This window comes from Nerophis lumbriciformis, linkage group LG12 (assembly GCF_033978685.3).
Source record: "Nerophis lumbriciformis linkage group LG12, RoL_Nlum_v2.1, whole genome shotgun sequence".
NCBI classification, from domain to species: Eukaryota; Metazoa; Chordata; class Actinopteri; order Syngnathiformes; family Syngnathidae; genus Nerophis; species Nerophis lumbriciformis.
Window position 1 is genome coordinate 29,439,595 of NC_084559.2, and position 18,769 is coordinate 29,458,363.

Consider the following 18,769-nt stretch of genomic DNA (forward strand, 5'->3'; position numbering starts at 1 on the left):
AAAATGTTGCGGTTGTTTTGTTTCCTGTCACTCCCTCGTCCACACTCCAGTCCAGTAGGTGGCGGTAATGCACCGTAAGTTAGTTTGCCAACCGCTAATAAAAACTAAAAAAAAGAAAAAGACTTCTTATTATCTCACTTCCTTCGCATTGCCAATATTCTTTACAAACCGTGCTTTTCGAATGGTATGTATAAACTTGTACTAACATATGTAAGAAGATATGTGTCGAAGAATTACTGACACCAGACGTGTTCGTATTGTTTCCTTACAGGATTCCCCGTGCTTCTAGCTTGTTATGCTACATAGTGCTGCTTCTTGTTGGGTTCGTCTTTCCAATCACTATCAATGGACGACTGCGTCTAGGATTGTCTAACATTATTTACCGTTACTTGAGAGCAATGGCGACCCAGAGAGCACTTCCTCAGAGTAAAGAAACTCTTCTTCAGAGCTACAACCAGAGACTTAAAGATGACATCAGGTCCATCCAGGACAACTTCACCGAAATTATCAAAACGGCAAAGGTACTGTGTGTAACTCTCCTTAATACCGTGACTATGGATGCCACTGAGTCTGTTTGTGGGTAACAAAGTAAAAAAAATACTTGTACAGTAATTATAATTTAAATACAAGATGTCTTGTTTCACAGTATAATGATAAATGATAAATGGGTTATACTTGTATAGCGCTTTTCTACCTTCAAGGTACTCAAAGCGCTTTGACAGTATTTCCACATTCACCCATTCACACACACATTCACACACTGATGGCGGGAGCTGCCATGCAAGGCGCTAACCAGCAGCCATCAGGAGCAAGGGGTGAAGTGTCTTGCCCGAGGACACAACGAACGTGACTAGGATGGTAGAAGGTGGGGATTGAACCCCAGTAACCAGCAACCCTCCGATTGCTGGCACGGCCACTCTACCAACTTCGCCATCATCAATCAATCAATCAATCAATGTTTATTTAAATCACAAGGTACAGGTGGAGGCATGATTGATTGGTTGATTGATTGATTAATTGATTGAGACTTTTATTAGTAGGTTGCACAGTGAAGTACATATTCCGTACAATTGACCACTAAATGGTAACACCCGAATAAGTTTTTCAACTTGTTTAAGTCGGGGTCCACTTAAATTGATTCATGATACAGATATATACTATCAGATATATACTATCATCATAATACAGTCATCACACAAAATAATCACATTGAATTATTTATATTAGTTACAATCCGGGGTGTGGAGGGGGGGTAGGTTTGGTTGTTATCATCAGTCATCAACAATTGAGAACAGAGAAATGGATATTGCAACAGTGTAGGTCTGACTTAGAGAGAGAGAGAGAGATCAGAAGGCATAAGAAAAAGTATCTGCATTTGATTGTTTACATTTGATTATTAACAATCCGGGGAGGGTGTTAGTTTAGGGTTGTAGCTGCTTGGAGGTGAAGTTGGTAGAGTTGCCGTGCCAGCAATCGGAGGGTTGCTGGTTACTGGGGTTCAATCCCCACCTTCTACCATCCTAGTCACGTCCGTTGTGTCCTTGGGCAAGACACTTCACCCCTTGCTCCTGATGGCTGCTGGTTAGCGCCTTGCATGGCAGCTCCCGCCATCAGTGTGTGAATGGGTGAATATGGAAATACTGTCAAAGCGCTTTGAGTACCTTGAAGGTAGAAAAGCGCTATACAAGTATAACCCATTTATCATTTAACTTTTATTGCGGTTTTGAAGGAGGATAGAGATGCCCTTTCTTTTATACCTGTTGGGAGCGCATTCCACATTGATGTGGCATAGAAAGAGAATGAGTTAAGACCTTTGTTAGTTCGGAATCTGGGTTTAACGTGGTTAGTGGAGCTCCCCCTGGTGTTGTGGTTATGGCGGTCATTAAGGAAGTAGTTTGACATGTACTTCGGTATCAGGGAGGTGTAGCGGATTTTATAGACTAGGCTCAGTGCAAGTTGTTTTACTCTGTCCTCCACCCTGAGCCAGCCCACTTTGGAGAAGTGGATAGGAGTGAGGTGGGATCTGGGGCGGAGGTCTAGAATCAAGTCCTAAAGATCATCGCTGAAGCCATTAGCGCAGAACTGGCATGGGCAAAACAGTTCCACCCCTCCAAGAAAACCATCGCCTTTGTCAGAGCTGGGGACACGCCAACTCCTGCCAGAAGATCATCAGCAGGCATCCTGATGTCTGCAAAAGACTGGCAGTTGTTGGTGGACCTTGAAAACCAGCTGAAGTACCCCAGCCATATCGCAGTCACCACCCTGCGACCAGACATTGTCCTTGTGTCTGAGTCCACCAAACAAGCTGTGCTGCTGGAGCTGACAGTCCTGTGGGAAGATCGCCTGGAAGAAGCCTTCGAGAGGAAGCTCTCCAAGTATGCAGGACTGGTCAGCGACTGTCAACAGGCTGGGTGGAGAGCAAGGTGTTTCCCTGTGGAGGTTGGATGCAGAGGATTTGCAGCCCGTTTCTTGGTCAGAGCCTTCAGCAGTTTGGGCATCGATGGAGAGAGAAAGAGGAGAACCATCCGCAGTACCACCGAAGCGGCGGAAAGGGCTTCGAGATGGTTGTGGCTCAAAAAAGGAGATCCTTGGAGTCATGGTAGCTAGCTAGCCGTCTGAACACAAGCCGGGGGACTTGATCACCCCTGGTTGGGTTGCTTGGAGGAGGGCGTATGACCAGTTGAGAGACCCGAAACGCCCGGTGAATCCAAGAGGTCACTGAGGATGTGTTCAGACTAGGCATCAGTAGATGTATGTACACAGCACAAGTGTCTCAAAGGGCTGCACAAGCCACAATGAAATCCTCGGTTCAGATCCCACACCAGGGCAGGGAAAAACTCAACCCAGTGGGATGACAATGAGAAACCTTGGAGAGGACCGCAGATGTAAGGAAAGGAAGGGTGTCTTGTCTTCCATAGAAGACGGAATGAAAAGTAGTTATTAATGCTTCTTTAAATAAGGAATTAATTCATGAAGCACATGATGTAAAAAACACACCGGTAGTTGAACACCCCTTTCATTCTTTACTGGTGATGTCCCTTTCCTTGCACACACTAAAATAAGTGTTTTAATGTGTAACATGTTGTCATTTAATTTTTTCCCCATTTGTTCATCAAGATAGAGGATGAGACGCAGGTTTCTCGAGCAACTCAATCCGAGCAGGACCATTATGAGATGCATGTACGAGCAGCTCACATCGTAAGTAGGAGCGCACAACACAAGAACAGAACACGCAAAATTTGATGTGCCTTGAAAGAGGAACTGCACTTTTTTAGAATTGTCTATCATTCACGATCCATATGTTAGACGACAACGCATTTCTTTCTTTCTTTATGCATTCTATTTTGTAATAAACGACACGTAAGAGGTGGCTAACAATGGAAGTAGTGGGATTTGCTGTATTCCGCCTATAAAGCACGCGAAAAATCAAACAAAAACAATATTTGATATACATGCTGTAAGTATATATGTAATGTAGTAACAGGCACAGTCATAATAACATGACATACGTAATTTCAAGCACAGTACGGCACATTAATTTCACAGACGCATATCGACGTTCGCTATTTCTACAACAAATGATGCTTCGATCCGGGGCCTTAAATTTTTCAGCCTAAATATACAGAGGATGAGCTACAAGTTTTAGAAGCTGAGTGATGAGCAGATCCAGCAAGTAGCACTATTGGAACGTACTAAACAAGAAATGCAAACCGCAATCATAATAAAACAATCACTCGCTGTACAATATCTGCTCTCCCTGGGATCCCGACTGATGGGATGTTCATATCTTCTTTGGCAGATCTTTTTGCGCATGAAACAAAGTTGCGATGCCATCAACAAGCTACATTCGCAGACAGTCCCATTATAACGTGTTTTTCAGCAGGTAGCGCCACATCTATATGTAGCAGTCTAGATTTATCATTAATTATATGAAACACATGAAATTGTGCAGCATTGCAATTTTCAAACCACATTTTTTTTTTTTTTTTTTTTTTTTTAAATCTACCCAATCCTGTGCACAGTTAATGTCACCCTCCACAAAGTCATGTTAGTGTAAATTGTATTTTCTCTTTATTTCCCAATCACAGCAGAAGTCATTTAAGCATACATTTGCGCTAAAATGGGTCGCTTATGTACTTTTTTTAAATAAACTGAACAATCTTACAGTATGTTCTCAAATATTTGCACGTCATATTGTCAGTCCTGTTTCTTCATAGCCACACTTTTATAATTCTCCTCTGCTCTCTGCCGTGTTTTTTTTTCTTCGTGGATTATTTTGGAGTCTTTGGGCCTGGTCTACTAGGATCCAAATACCACGCTCTAAAAAGCATGTGTACTATTAGTGGGCATGTTGAGTGTGATCTACTAAGACTGTGTGTAGAATTCATAACTGGTGCAGATCGCCCTATTTAAATGAGGAATTTGCGATCACTCATTTACTGCACATTCATGTTTTCCAACCGTTTGTGATGTTGAACTAGCAGCATACATCTATAATCCGTAACACATTTTCTGCAATATAGAGTCGCAGTCAAGACAACAGAGACTATTTTTAGCTCACTGACTATGCTCTGAAGAGAGGCGGTGTACCATCACAACAGCAGCACATTCATGCGTCTGAAATTGATACAAACACAATAAAATACTTTTTGTAAGACTTTTTTCATAAAGGAGATTTATAATAACATACAACACCAAAATGCATCAATTGTTTTTGTTTTAATCGGGCTCTTAAGTCATCAATACAATTATGTTGCTGAATAGATGGTATGTCTAATATTTTTTACCCCACTTCCTTTCTCACAGCCCGGTGCATAACTGTGTCAGTTTGCATATACTTTTCAGACATACTTAATGACGCAAGAGAGCACTCGCAGAGCAGTTTCAGCCTTGATAAATCACACTGCGCCTGCTGAATAATTATATTTGCATCTCCTCCTCTCAGTATTATGGGCTTTCTGATGATACAGCGTATATTCTGCATAAACATGACGACAGACACGCTAAATGGATTGAGCTCCTTATTCTGCTCACTTAAGGGGATGCAATCCTCTGCACTTGAGTTTAGTAGATCAGCTTTGCATGTGTTCTCAAGTTTGCCTGTTTTAATACATGTAAACCTTCAGTAGATCAGGCCATTTGTATTTAGTTCTATTAGGAAGGGGATTATTATCATGCTGTAGAACTGATGATTGTATTACAGTCATGTTAATATCCTGTATCCAGTATAATTTAATATAATACACGTTGTACTCCACATCCCTTGTTAATATTACAATACATGTTTGTTTTAATCATTAATTGCCTTGTAACGGAAAATCGGTAGCTCAAGTCTAATCACAAATGCATTACTTTGTATGGCTGACATGCTGCAACATGTTTCGCTGCATCATCAGGTACGTGCGGGCGAGTCCTTGATGAAACTGGTGTCGGACCTAAAGCAGTTTCTGATCCTGAATGACTTCCCTTCGGTGAACGACGCCATCAGTCTCCAGAACCAGCAGCTGCGCTCGCTGCAAGAGGAGTGCGACAAGAAGCTGACCTCGCTACGGGACGAGATCGCCATCGACCTGTACGAACTCGAAGAAGAATATTACTCCTCCAGGTACAAGTAGGCTCATACTCGCCACACACCCCCCACCCATCCCGCCGCTGCCACCATCGTCATCATCATCCATCTGTTGCTGTGAGTGAGCGGTGAACACACACCATAGTAACATAGCGGCTCTACCCAAATATTCTCGTGCTTTATATGTTTACTGCTCTATGAAATGTTTCATTTGCTCAACTTAGACCAAAGTTGAGCTTTCCAAAGAGTGAACAGACGACCAGAAGGATATTTTCAGCTCTGAAAATATGAGAGCAAAGCAAGTACTGTACGTCTCAACATTGGGCGGAAAAGGTCATGTTTTAAACACATTATCATTAAACTAGACGGTAAAAGTATGTTTATTTATGGACAAATGTGTCGTTGAACGGAAAATGCATAGTTCCCTGGATCACTAAACACCATTTGTTTAAAGCAAGTACTCTTAAAGGAACACTGCACTTTTTAAAAATGTTGCCCACAATCCTTATGTGTGACAAAAACACACGTCTTTCTTTTTTTTGTGTATTCTAAATTGTAAAATACGGCTAGTACTAGACGGCTAACAATGTACGGTAGCTAATGGGGGAGTCTATAAAGCCCTTTCAAAAAAACGCCAACAAAACAGCATTTACAGTTACCTGCATTATTATAAGAGCTTATGCCAATTAACTACTTTTAGCGGCGCCTTGATCATGAGAGGTAACTAGCTGATTCATCACCTCTGAGTTGGTCAAATGTAATTCTAGATTGTAAATCAGGGGTCCCCAAACTTTTTGACTCGGGGGGCCGCATTGGGTTAAAAAAAATCATATATATATATATATATATATATATATATATATATATATATATATATATATTCCGAGCACAATGATTTCACGTTATCGATGAAAGAATGCATTTTTAGACAATATGATTTGCTTAAAAAGCACCGAGAGTAACAAGTGGTAGAAAATGGATTAGAAAGGACAGATTAAAAAAAATAATCATTTAAAAAAATATATATATATTTATTTTTAACTTGAGACTTCCCGGCCCGCGGGCCGTAGTTTGGGGACCCCTGTTCTAAATCTTGCCTCTCACTTGTATTGTAGAAGGTTGTGGCCATAAACTGAGAAGTTGGGCAACTTTGAAATTCAATTTTGTCCAGAAGACATAAGGAAGATGCAACAATATGCTTGTTTTCTCCCACTTTTTTTTTTTTTACAAGAAGAGTGAGAATTATGATGAATTCATCATCTGAACGGAGAATTCAAGTCTTGTGCTGAAAGATTTAAACATCCCATCAGTCGGCATCCCAGTGAGAGCGGCCATTGTTCAGTAAGTGATAGTTTTATTATGTTCGTAATTTGTATTTCTTGTTTAGCACTTAGCAATCAGTGTTACCTGATACTTAATGTTTCACTAAAGCTAGAACTGCTTATCACACAGCCTATAAAACGTATAGCTCATCATCCTCATTATTCAGGCTTAAAATGTAAGGTTCTGGATCATCATTTGTTCCAAAATAGTCTTTAATGGCTCTCATGAAGTCTGCCATGGTTGCTTGTATTTGTTATTGTTAAAGGAAATGGCAAACGTTGTGATGTGTCTGTAAAATCAATGTGTCGCCGAAATGCTTACAATGACCAAAATACATAAATATTACATGTTATTATGAATGAGCTTGTAACTATATTACACATACTGTATACTAACAGTGTGTGTATAAAAATATGATGGGTTTTTTAGAGCGCTTTATAGGCGGAATGGATTGAATCCCATTACCTGCATTGTTAGCCACCTATTGCTTGCAATTATTTACCAGTTAGAATGCATAAAACAAGAAAGACGTATTCTTTTCTGACACAGGGATTGTGAATGATGGACAAAATGAATACGAAAAAGTGCAGTTCCCCTTTAAATGAAAGGTATACTATAATATAAAATGCACACAATGACCATTTGATTTGGTACACATTGGGTCATTCTGTATCAATCTGTCGTGGTGAAGAAGGAGCTGAGCCGGAAGGCAAAGCTCTCAATTTACCAGTCGATCTACGTTCCCATCCTCACCCATGCTCATGAGCTTTGTGTTATGACCAAAAGGACAAGATCACGGGTACAAGCGGCCAAAATTAGTTTCCTCTGCCGGGTGGCTGGGCTCTCCCTTAGAGATAGGGTGAGAAGCTCTGTCATCTGGGAGGAGCTCAAAGTAAAGCTGCTGCTCCTCCACATCGAGAGGAGCCAGATGAGGTGGTTCGGGCATCTGGTCAGGATGCCACCCGAACGCCTCCTTAGGGAGGTGTTTAGGGCACGTCCGACTGGTAGGAGGCCACGGGGAAAACACAGGACACGTTGAGAAGACTATGTCTCCCGGCTGGCCTGGGAACGCCTCGGGATCCCCCGGGAGGAGCTGGACCAAGTGGCTGGGGAGAGGAAAGTCTGGGCTTACCTGCTTAGGCTGCTGCCTCCGCGACCTGACCTCGGATAAGCGGAAGAAGATGGATGGGTCATTTTGAGTTAGAAACCCCTTTTTGCCTCTGACATATTTCTCCTGTTGCAGCACATCACATCTGTTGAATGGCGACTGTAGTAGACTATTTGAGGGCTGTAAACTCAAAACGGTTCAATGACCATCTTCACTATGTCACATTTTGTGTTGAACAATCCAGAGTGTCGTCAGCTTCCCCACAACTCTGAACGGGGTTCTCGATGGATCCACACTTTTATCTTGTTGAATTCTCACCCTTTCATGTGCACGTGCAAAAGGTTCAAGGAACTTTAGTCATGTCAGCACACATGAGATGGCACAAAATTTAGGTCTTAGATTTATAAATGCCCATGATTACCACAAGAATGATAGTATGTATGTACATATTTGAATAGAAATGGAAATAAATAGAGTAAGTTATAAATATCATGGACTAAAAGTAATAGACTGACTCAAACTGGTGAGACCAGGCATCAGATTTCCTGTCTTATATTGTACAAATTGTAGCTTCAATTTAAGAGTGTTTTTTGTGGTTGTAGTCTGCGTCTTCAGGGCTCCTTGTGTTGTGCTATCAGAGATTATTGGTCTGTAGCTGATACTGATTCCACACTCAGAACAGATTTCAAGCGAGTGATCTAGGAAGTGTGCATTTAGGGTTGTGATCCACCTCCACAAGCCCGGGTAGTGTGACTAAAAGCGGACTACATTTTCGACTGTGTATTTATTATTAATTTGAAAATCGTATTTATTAGAAAAAACCTGCCAGCCAATTGCAATTTCATGCTTCCTTTTGAAATCCATAAAGGGGACCTATGGTATACTAATCTACATTTAAATCACTTCCTTGTGGGTTAGATCAGTGGTCCCCAACCCCCGGGCCGTGGATCGATTGGTACCGGGCCGCACAAGAAAAGTAAAAAAAAAAAAAAAAAAAAAAAAAATCTTTTTTTCTTTTTATTAAATCAACATAAAAAACACAAGATACACTTACAATTAGTGCACCAACCCGAAAAACCTCCCTCCCCCATTTACACTCATTCGCACAAAAGGGTTGTTTCTTTCTGTTATTATTTCTGGTTCCTACATTATATATCAATATAGATCAATACAGTCTGCAGGGATACAGTCCGTAAGCACACATGATTGTATTTTTTTATGACAAAAAAAAAAAAAAAAAAACATCTCCCCCGGTCCGTGGGACAAATTTTAAAGCATTTCAAAAAGGTTGGGGACCACTGGGTTAGATAATATGTATCAGATATTCTTTGGTGTAAAGTATGCGTGAATTTTGCTCCACGGGCACAAATTTTAACCTACTTTCTGCGTAAGTCTGCAAGATGTTTGTGGAGGCGCTCCTAGATTACAAACGTAACCATTCCCCACCCTTTCCAAAGGTATCGTAATATATCTTTAGAAAATGGAGTTTGAATATATATCTTAAAGTCATCATTACTATTTTTTTCCAGACACTGTTGAAAATGAGCTTCATAAACAGCATATAGATTCACTCGGTTACAACATTAGCTACACCTGCACACACGCTGATCAATTCAGAGCTTCATAAAAAAAAGTTGTTTTAACATTATTTATCTCAAATTAGAGGAAAATAATATTCTAGCCCACATTTTTGTATTTCCTCATTGCCTGAAGCAGAAGAGGACGAGCTCCTCCCCCTCTGGCTGAGAGCTTAATGTCCAAATAAGTACGTCCACCTCGCTGTGACGTCACAACGTAGCCAGACTGTAAAACCCCGCAAACAGAGGCATCCAAAACTGCGTGCAAGCTCACGCCAAAAAGCATGAACCTTATGATTTGACGTTTTGGCATTTTTTTACACAACTATCTAACAAGATTTATAAGTCAGAAAAGGCTAACTTCATCATAGGTGCCCTTTAAACACAAGAGTGAGACAGTTTTGTTAAACATTTTGTTCCCTTACTGTGCCAAAAATGAACAGCACCATTTGGCCTTAATGCCAAGGTACAGGGCATCCAGAAACTGCCCAAAGATACTGTAAGTGTGCCAAGCTCATGGCATCGTATTCAAAAAGACTTGAGGCTGTAATTGCTGCCAAAGGTGCATCAACAAAGTATTGTGCAAAGGCTGTGAATACTTATGTACATGTGATTTATTTATACTTAATACATTTGCAAAAAAAAAATGTTCACATTGTTATTATGGGATATTGTGTGTAGAATTTTGAAGGGAAAAAATGTATTTATTCCATTTTGGAATAAGGCTGTCAAATAAAATGTGTGTTGTGAATACTTTCCAGATGCACTGTAAATACAGTACAGGCCAAAAGTTTGGACACACCTTCTCATTCACAACATAACTGATGGTCCCAACCCCATTGATAAAGCAAGAAATTCCACTAATCAACCCATAAGGCACACCTGTGAAGTGAAAACCATTTCAGGTCACTACCTCTTGAAGCTCATCGAGAGAATGCCAAGAGTGTGCAAAGCAGTAATCAGACCAAATGGTGGCTATTTTGAAGAAGCTAGAATATAAAACATGTTTTCAGTTATTTCACATTTTTTGTTAAGTACGTAACTCCACATGTGTTAATTCATAGTTGTGATGCCTTCAGTGACAATCTTCAATACAAATAGTCATAAAAATAAAGAAAACGCATTGAATGAAAAGGTGTGTCCAAACTTTTGGCCTGCACTGTATGTACGAACCATGAGAATGCAGTACCGTTACACCCCTATCAAATGAAACTATAAAAGTCCCTTTAATCGCTTGTCTTTACCAATGTGGTCTTCTGTTTAAACTTCAATAATAATAATAATGGGTTAAATTTTATATCGCTCTTTTCTATTATTAGGGAACCCATCATTCAGTCACACCTGGTGGTGGTAAGCTACATTTGTAGCCACAGCTGCCCTGGGGTAGACTGACGGAAGCGAGGCTGCCAGTTTGCGCCTACGGCCCCTCCAACCACCACCTATAATTCATTCACCAATAGATCAAGTAGATCAGGTGTACTTCTCAATGCAGGGTGAAGTGGTTTTGGGAGTACATATTAACCCAGGAGAGGTTCAACATGTGTACCTAATTAAGTGGCCATTGTATTTCAGATTTTTTAATTATTTCTCTGAATAATGCATCAAATGAGTGAGATTTTGAGGGACTGTTTCAGTTTGTTGATTTGAGGTCAGATCTGAAGTGGTGAGTAGATTTTTAGTAATGCGGTTTTCGCTAAACAATGCTTATGCTTGTGACTCAGGTGCTCAAAAATAAACATTAAAACTTTCACATGGTTGAAGACGTGTGCCAATGTTTCCAACAAATCAATGATTAAAGAAGTTAACCTCAGGGGAAACACTCAGTTTGTGTTGTTCTTCTATGAGAAAGCGTTGGGGTGCCAGGTGTCACGTGCTGCATTTGCTCTGCTTTCTCTTCCATCATCAACTAATCATCTTAAAGCGTTGATCACCATTGACTTTAAGTTCATCAGCAGCTGTCGTCTTCCAGTTTCTGGTGCTTTGTTGCTTAACTCTCCACGCTTGTCTCTGACTGACTGATCGAGCTCTCGTAGGCGAATGATTGTGCTCATTCTGACTCGCCGCTTTTGTCTGCTCCTCTTCTGCTCCGCTCTACCTCTGCTGCGCTGATTCTTTGCCTGCTGCTGGCGCTGCGCCCCTCAAAGCTACAACCAGTGGGATAGCGTTGACCTGCCCTTGTGTGAGGCATACCGGCGACGGGACAGTTGGGCCTCCCAAGGCAGCAGCTGCAGCTCTAGCCAGGGCGAGCAAGAGGACACGGACGGCGGACCCCTCGCACAGGACGCCAACCCGCAACACCACCTCAACGGAAACGCAGGCACCGGCCTTATCGAGAAGTCATGAACTTAGGAGCATGGAATTGTGCACGAATACCATCAGTTTGTGTCAGTGTTAAAATGATGCCGATTACTGTCCAATCATTTGTTTTACTAAACCAGCATTGAAATAGCCCAAAAGAAAAGTGGTTATACTGAGCTTTTGTTTTAAGTTTGCTTTGTTAAGTTTACATTATGGACCAAGTCATGTTTCATTTCTAATTAATTAAATCCAGCTTTTTCTCCAAGAAAATTATGCAAATAAAAGGACATCTTAACTGTGGTTTCTGTTTTTTAATAGCTTCAATTAAAGTAGAACTTAAAAATATGTACATTATTTACAAAGCACAACATGGTCATAGTAGCTCTGCAGCAGAGTAATTCAACTAAATTGTTTTGGGGGCCACATTTCCAAAACGCTAAAGATTGGGAGAAATAATTCCGGCGTCCTCTACGAAAGATACTTGATTTTGGTCTATTTATTCTGTCAGTGTTCTAGAAGCACTTGGCACTTTTTAAGGACCTTCTGCAAAACATGTAGTCAAAGATCATTTCAGCACACAAACAGTTTTTTAAGAATCCGCTGTAAAAATGTGAGGTTCTCAAAAGTTTTTGGAACTAAACCCGTGGACCACCAGTTGAAGAGCCCAAATGATGAAAAAGAGGGAACCTTGAGGAACACCACTAGTATAACTAAATACGTTGGAAAAACAGCAACAGATTGCATCTAAAATAAACTACAGCAACACCTCAGTTACACAACAATAAATTACAAAAAAAAAAATTTAACTGCCAAAAGTAGTGGACTTAAATGGGTGTCTTGAGGAACGCCTCAGTAAATCACAAGTTTGAACCCTAGTTTTCCGTTGGCTAGCAAGGTTAAAATGTCAACTCAAGGATCCGCCAATGTGTTTACACTGGTCCAAGTCCCTCTATTCAACAGGAGCACTCTTGTACTTTTAGGAATTTGCTGCAAAAAATGTTTGTCTCCAAAGTTTTGAACCGAACTCGGGGCGTGCTGGGATGTCATTTCCGGGCTGGATTTGGCCCCTGGGCCATTAGTTGAATAGCCCTGCTCTACAGCAAAGAGGCTGAAAGCCATCTACAACTAATACATGTTTTTGCAAATAAAACAATTATTGTTCGCTAATCTTCATGAACTTCCTAAATGGCTTTTTGTTTATGAGCGTGTCTCATGATTTGGTGACAATAACAGGCTGGAAGCTTAAATCTCAGCGGCTCATCTTAATATCGGCGGTTCATCTTCTTGAACTTCTCGTAATGGTAGTCGTCAGTGGCCTTTTCATTATTTGGCCGTTTGCGGAAATTTGGTGCTGGCGTTGCTGCAATAAAAATGATATTAAAATACATAACTACTACCAACATGTGTGAGAGACGTAACATTGGGGAATGAGAAGGATTTTTTATTTTGATTCTCCCTCTTTTAGCTTCTGGTAGTAGCCATACAACAGTCAGACCCATTTACATGTTTCTGAGCTCTTGTGTCAACACGTCCTGTGTGTATGCGAGCATGCGTCTGACTGCCGTGCGGCTACTACCGGAAGCTAGAAGAGGGAGAAAACCACCTTCAAAGTAAAAGTCTCTTATTCCCTGACAATGTTACATCACAGTATGTGTGCACACTTACCCTCTGGGCCAGGTTTCTCGGTGTCTCCCACACGCAGAGGCCTTGCTTTGGGCTCCTCTCGGTGTCTGTGGTGTCTCTGAGGTGCGTTAGCGTCCTCGCGATAGACTGTGGCGAGACATTAGCAGAGTGAGCAAGCTTTTTCTCCACTTATGCATAATGCTTAAACTTACAGCGGTTGTGTTGTACGTAGTTGACGGCGATGTTTGTGGGAACAAATGATGTTTCGTTGTCTTTTTTCTTGTTCCTTTGTTCCTGTATCAGCTTGGCTTTGGCATCCTCTGTCTGGATGATGTTTTTTATCTTTGCACTGGGACATAAATTGATATTAGTTCTATTTTTAATCATCTTAAGGATCTCACGGGTCATTCTAAGAGTCTACACACTCTATGCCGAGGTCCACCTCAGGGATCCCACTCAGCATCTGATTGGACAACATCTCTTCTGTCTTTTTGGCAGAGTTGACTCGGATGTTCTCAGGCAGCTCGTAGAGATGATCCTCTGCATTTTTCACCTTGACCTTTTGCACCTCCGCTTCCACGAGGCCTTTCTTTCTTCTTAGCTCTGTCTCAATATATTTCATCCTGACGGACAGAAATTGAGTCATTGAGTATCTGATCCCACATACCTAAATGTGTTACAATATATATTTTGTAAATTACATTCATTTGTTTGTTGCGGGCCACCAAAATACATTTGGCGTATACCCATAATATAATGCACCAGTCTGCCAAAGAATAAGAAGACTGAGCAGAAGGAATCAGTGCTGCCAACTTGGTACTACATTGAGTGATTAATCAGACCCTCTCAATACCCTTTTTTAAAAAGTGACTAGCAACAAATATATTGTAGGAACTTGTAGATTTATGTCAACAAAGGATTTTGAGGTCATGGTTAGTTAAATATACCGGTACTATGTTTTTATAAGACTGCTAAGAAAAAAAATATTGTCAAAAACTATACTTGATTTCAGATATTTACTATTGATTGAATTTGTGTGCATTAAAAAAAAAACTTACATTTACCTTTTTCATTTTTGCAAACATACGGAAACTAAATCGATTCTATATCCTGCTGAGAACCGAACCGTTCTCCAAAGTAATGCAAAATGTCCATTGGGGCGGATACTAGTTTTCAGGAGAACCTTCAATTATAATGAACGTAAAGTAAAGTACATGGTACTAAAACACTATCTTGTAAAAAAATAAAAAAAGTTTTATTTATTTATTTATTTATATATATATATATATATATATATATATATATATATATACACACACACACACATATATATACTTATATATATATATATATACATATACATATACATACATATATATATATATATATATATATATATATACATATACCGGTACATACATGCATATACACACGCACATTTATACATTTATTTCAGAAATTTAATCGGTTTTATATTTATTTTATTAATTAAAATAGTGATTATTTTCTTGATATTTCATATATGACCAACAACATGTAAAATAATCCAACAGAAGCTGATATGGCAGACTATTTTTATTATTATTCTAAGAAAAATATCACACATTTTGGTACATAACTAAATATATAGCCACACAACAAATTAACTCATTTGCATTGACTGTACGTGTCAAATATAATACCTACTCAGTGGCCTAGTGGTTAGAGTGTCCGCCCTGAGATCGGTAGGTTGTGGGTTCAAACCCCGGCCGAGTCATACCAAAGACTATAAAAATGGGACCCATTACCTCCCTGCTTGGCACTCAGTATCAAGGGTTGGAATTGGGGGTTAAATCACCAAAAATGATTCCCGGGCGCGGCCACCGCTGCTGCCCACTGCTCCCCTCACCTCCCAGGGGGTGATCAAGGGTGATGGGTTAAATGCAGAGAATAATTTCGCCACACCTAGTGTGTGTGTGACAATCATTGGTACTTTAACTTTAACTTTAAATATATTTAAAAAGAGAATATTTTCAGCTGCATTTGTGTGGGCTTTTCACCCATGGGACTGCACATTACCGTAATTAAATATTTTATTCCTTCACTTTTAAATGAACTACTGCAATCAACCTTATGCATCGATCCAGACATTAAATTGTCCCTCACATCAGTCCCAATATTATTTTTACTGTATTATTTTCTTTTGAATTAAAGTGTTTATAGGTACCATAAACACATTAACACTTACAGTTCCAACTGAGGAAAGAAAGTCAGCCTTATCTGTCCCTAGTTGTTACGGTGAATCGTAGAATCAGCGCTCCATTGGTTATGTCTGTATTGTGATCCTAACTCTGAGTCAACATTCTCAGGAATTATTAAACTAACTCACATTGCTTAAATTACTGTTCATAAATAAATCTAAGTAAAATTGTATTTTACAATCGAGCAACAATAATACAAAAAAAGTAACGTCTGTCTTAAAAATAAGCATCTTGATTTACGAGGGGATTTGAGATTAGATTGAAAACGATTATTTATAAATGGCTATACATGGGAAGGCAGAGGTGATTATTGCATACGTACATGTCGGCATCTTCGTCTCTTCTGTTTGTTTCGGCTGAAAATGAAGTGCCCAGATTGAGGTCTGTGTCCTCCTCTGTCCTGCAAAGACAAAATAGGTTACAGACTACACCAATGTGTTAATTACAAAAAATATAACTTTACTTACATGTCCCGGTTGCGATCTTTGACTGTCTTCATGTCAACAACCCCTCCGGTTTTCAGTTTAAAAGGGTCATTCTGTGCGATGAGAGACTGGTGTCATGGACAGCACAAAATAGACACAAAAACTGAATTGAACATTACAGTGGTACCTCAACTTAAGAATATTTTGAGGTAAGAGCGGTCTCTCGGCTAATTGTTATGCTTTAAATTGCAAGCATAAATCTGAGTTGGAAGCATCCCTGTCATTAGTGGCGAATGTCACAGTGATCCCTGTCAAATCCGCCCAAAACATCAGGTCTTAGGCTATGTCTACACTAAGCCGGATAACCCCTTAAACGAATAATTATCTAGCCTAAGCCCCGTTTCAGCCACACTAAACCATCGTTTAAGGTTCCCCTCCTCGGACAATTTCTTACACGGGTGTGTGCGCCGCGTATTTCTTGAATCTCCGGCTCTTAGCTTTGTATGGACTCATTGATCGTTTACAAACTGAGTTCGGAGAGGAAGTGACGCCAGAGAGACCGCGCCCCACACCGGAACATACTCGCTACCATTTAAAATGCTCAACATAAATCAACATAAATTTGTTTTTTTCAACCTGGGTAAGGAAGAAAGTGGATGATATTCATTGAATTAAAGAAAAAAATCATCAAAACATGACCGCATGTGTAGCAGGCGGAGGGATTTGAGCGTATCACCGCTTGTCTGCACCATACTGGAGGTGAATGAGTCCAACCCCAGCTAAGAATGTTAAACTAATATCTATATGGCAGACATGAATATATGGAAAAGCTGCTGATGGTGTGTTTGACGGAGAAACAGCTGGAAGGAGATACCGTGGAAGTCAATCTCCAAGGTAAATGCTGTACATTATTACAATACTTCATACAACTCCTGTCATCGTTGGTAGAACATTCAATTGTAGTGTTTTTATGCAATATTTATTGTCCAAAAGTGTGTTTTTATTTAAAAATATATGTTACGTTTAAAATGTGTGCTGATATGGCGGCCAAGCCAATTCAATTTAATGGGTGATGATGTGAGATAAGTGTTTTGCAGTGTTACTGTAACGCCGTTAGTTTCGGCGGTAACTAGTAATTTAACGCGTTATTTTTTATATTCAGTAACTCAGTTACCCTTACTACATGATGCGTTACTGCACGTTATTTTTTATGTAGTATCGGCTAGAAACAGAAGATCTGAGTGTGTTTTATTGGAGCGCTGCAGTGTCGTCCTTCTGATTCTTCCTGTCACAAGCTGGAGAAGAGAGACGTGCGCTCTGTGTGTGGGGAGGGGAGGCGTGTCTGTGTTTACTAACAACGGAGCCGCAGTCGAGTGTCTTAAGATGTAGATATTCTCACTTCGTTTTTTTCGTCGAGCATAAAGAAAAGAACATTTTAGTTAAATGTAAGTTGTGTCTTGGATCAAAGATCCCGTCTACTGCCCAAAACAACAATTCAAATCTGCCTGGTTAGGCTTTGAGTATGTCACGTGTGCCTTCCTTAAGTGAAGCCAGGTTTACAGCTATGTTGTTATTATACTGTTTACTTATTCATGTTATGTTGCAGCTATTTAAAATAGTTTTGTCAGTTTGTTCTGGCCTGAAATAAATTGGCCCTTTGAAACATATCTTTGTCTTTGTGTGTTTTATGTAGACCACATTGCTTAGCAGAGTTCAGTGATGCAAATGCTGTCAGGTTGATCAACAGATTGTATTATTCTCCAGTACAATAACAGTAATGAAATGAAGACTAAAAGGGCATTAATGGGAGCTTTAAAAAAAAAAAAAAAAAGAGTAACTAGTTACTTTTCACAGTAACGCATTACTTTTTGGTGTAAGTAACTGAGTTACTTTTGAAATAAAGTAACTAGTAGCTGTAACTAGTTACTGGTTTTCCGTAACTAACCCAACACTGGTGTTTTGTCACAGAACGAATTAAGCTCGTAAATTGAGGTACGACTGTACTTTCAAAACCGTTTATTTACATCAATCTCAGCTTCTGGTGGTAACTTTTCTCCGACTAATAAGGCAGTCACGCTGTGGAAAAACACACAATAGCAATAACGTGTTATCTCACATTTTACACGTTTTAAACGTCAATGGTTTGTCGCCAGGAATACTTTCAAACGTTACCTGACTCCCTTCTGCCGTCGCCGCAGACTCTGCAGCTCTTTGGCCTCTTCTACTTTAGATCTTAACAAAACAAGAACATCAATGAACATGTTTGATTAGGTGGAAAATCAACTAAAAAACGTATGATGTGTAAATTATGAGTAAATATTGACATATTTACAGCCATGAAAGAACTACGGGGCAATTAGCTAGCAACATGCTAGTCCCATTTTGGTGCAAACGCTGATTAAATGTTTTACCTGACTTCTTGCGTTGTTTCGTCTTCTTCCACATCCGAAGAATCCTTTCTCCTTCTAAAACTCTTGCAGAAAGGCATTTTAAAGAAGCTTTACTGTACTGCGTCTTTTACATGGACGAGTGAGTGCGTCGAACACTCTTGCTAGGAGGGGGGACGATTTATTAGGGCGCACAATAATAGCGCGTCACTTCCGGTC

At 40.0% G+C, this 18,769-nt stretch overlaps 2 protein-coding genes across 3 annotated transcripts; one reads left to right on the top strand and one right to left on the bottom strand.

Moving 5' to 3' along the window:
• Positions 1 to 71: 71 nt before the first annotated feature.
• med22 (mediator complex subunit 22) lies at positions 72 to 12,170 on the top strand. Of its 2 annotated transcripts, XM_072914341.1 has the most exons (5): positions 72 to 184; positions 272 to 521; positions 3,118 to 3,198; positions 5,397 to 5,605; positions 11,722 to 12,170. In XM_072914341.1, the coding sequence occupies exons 2-5, from the start codon at positions 399 to 401 to the stop codon at positions 11,918 to 11,920; spliced, it is 612 nt and encodes a 203-aa protein (XP_072770442.1). In that variant the 5' UTR covers positions 72 to 184; positions 272 to 398; the 3' UTR covers positions 11,921 to 12,170. The 2 variants fall into 2 exon arrangements, with proteins under 2 accessions (XP_072770442.1, XP_072770443.1); XM_072914342.1 differs by lacking the exon at positions 11,722 to 12,170 and having other exon boundaries at positions 5,397 to 5,946.
• A 1-nt stretch (position 12,171) lies between these two features.
• Positions 12,172 to 18,741, bottom strand: lg12h9orf78 (linkage group 12 C9orf78 homolog). Its single transcript, XM_061986297.1, has 9 exons — positions 18,575 to 18,741; positions 18,336 to 18,395; positions 18,188 to 18,239; positions 16,206 to 16,276; positions 16,061 to 16,138; positions 13,924 to 14,121; positions 13,711 to 13,847; positions 13,541 to 13,645; positions 12,172 to 13,235 (listed from the first exon to the last, which is right to left on the bottom strand). The coding sequence occupies exons 1-9, from the start codon at positions 18,649 to 18,651 to the stop codon at positions 13,138 to 13,140; spliced, it is 876 nt and encodes a 291-aa protein (XP_061842281.1). The 5' UTR covers positions 18,652 to 18,741; the 3' UTR covers positions 12,172 to 13,137.
• Between the last annotated feature and the right edge of the window lie 28 nt (positions 18,742 to 18,769).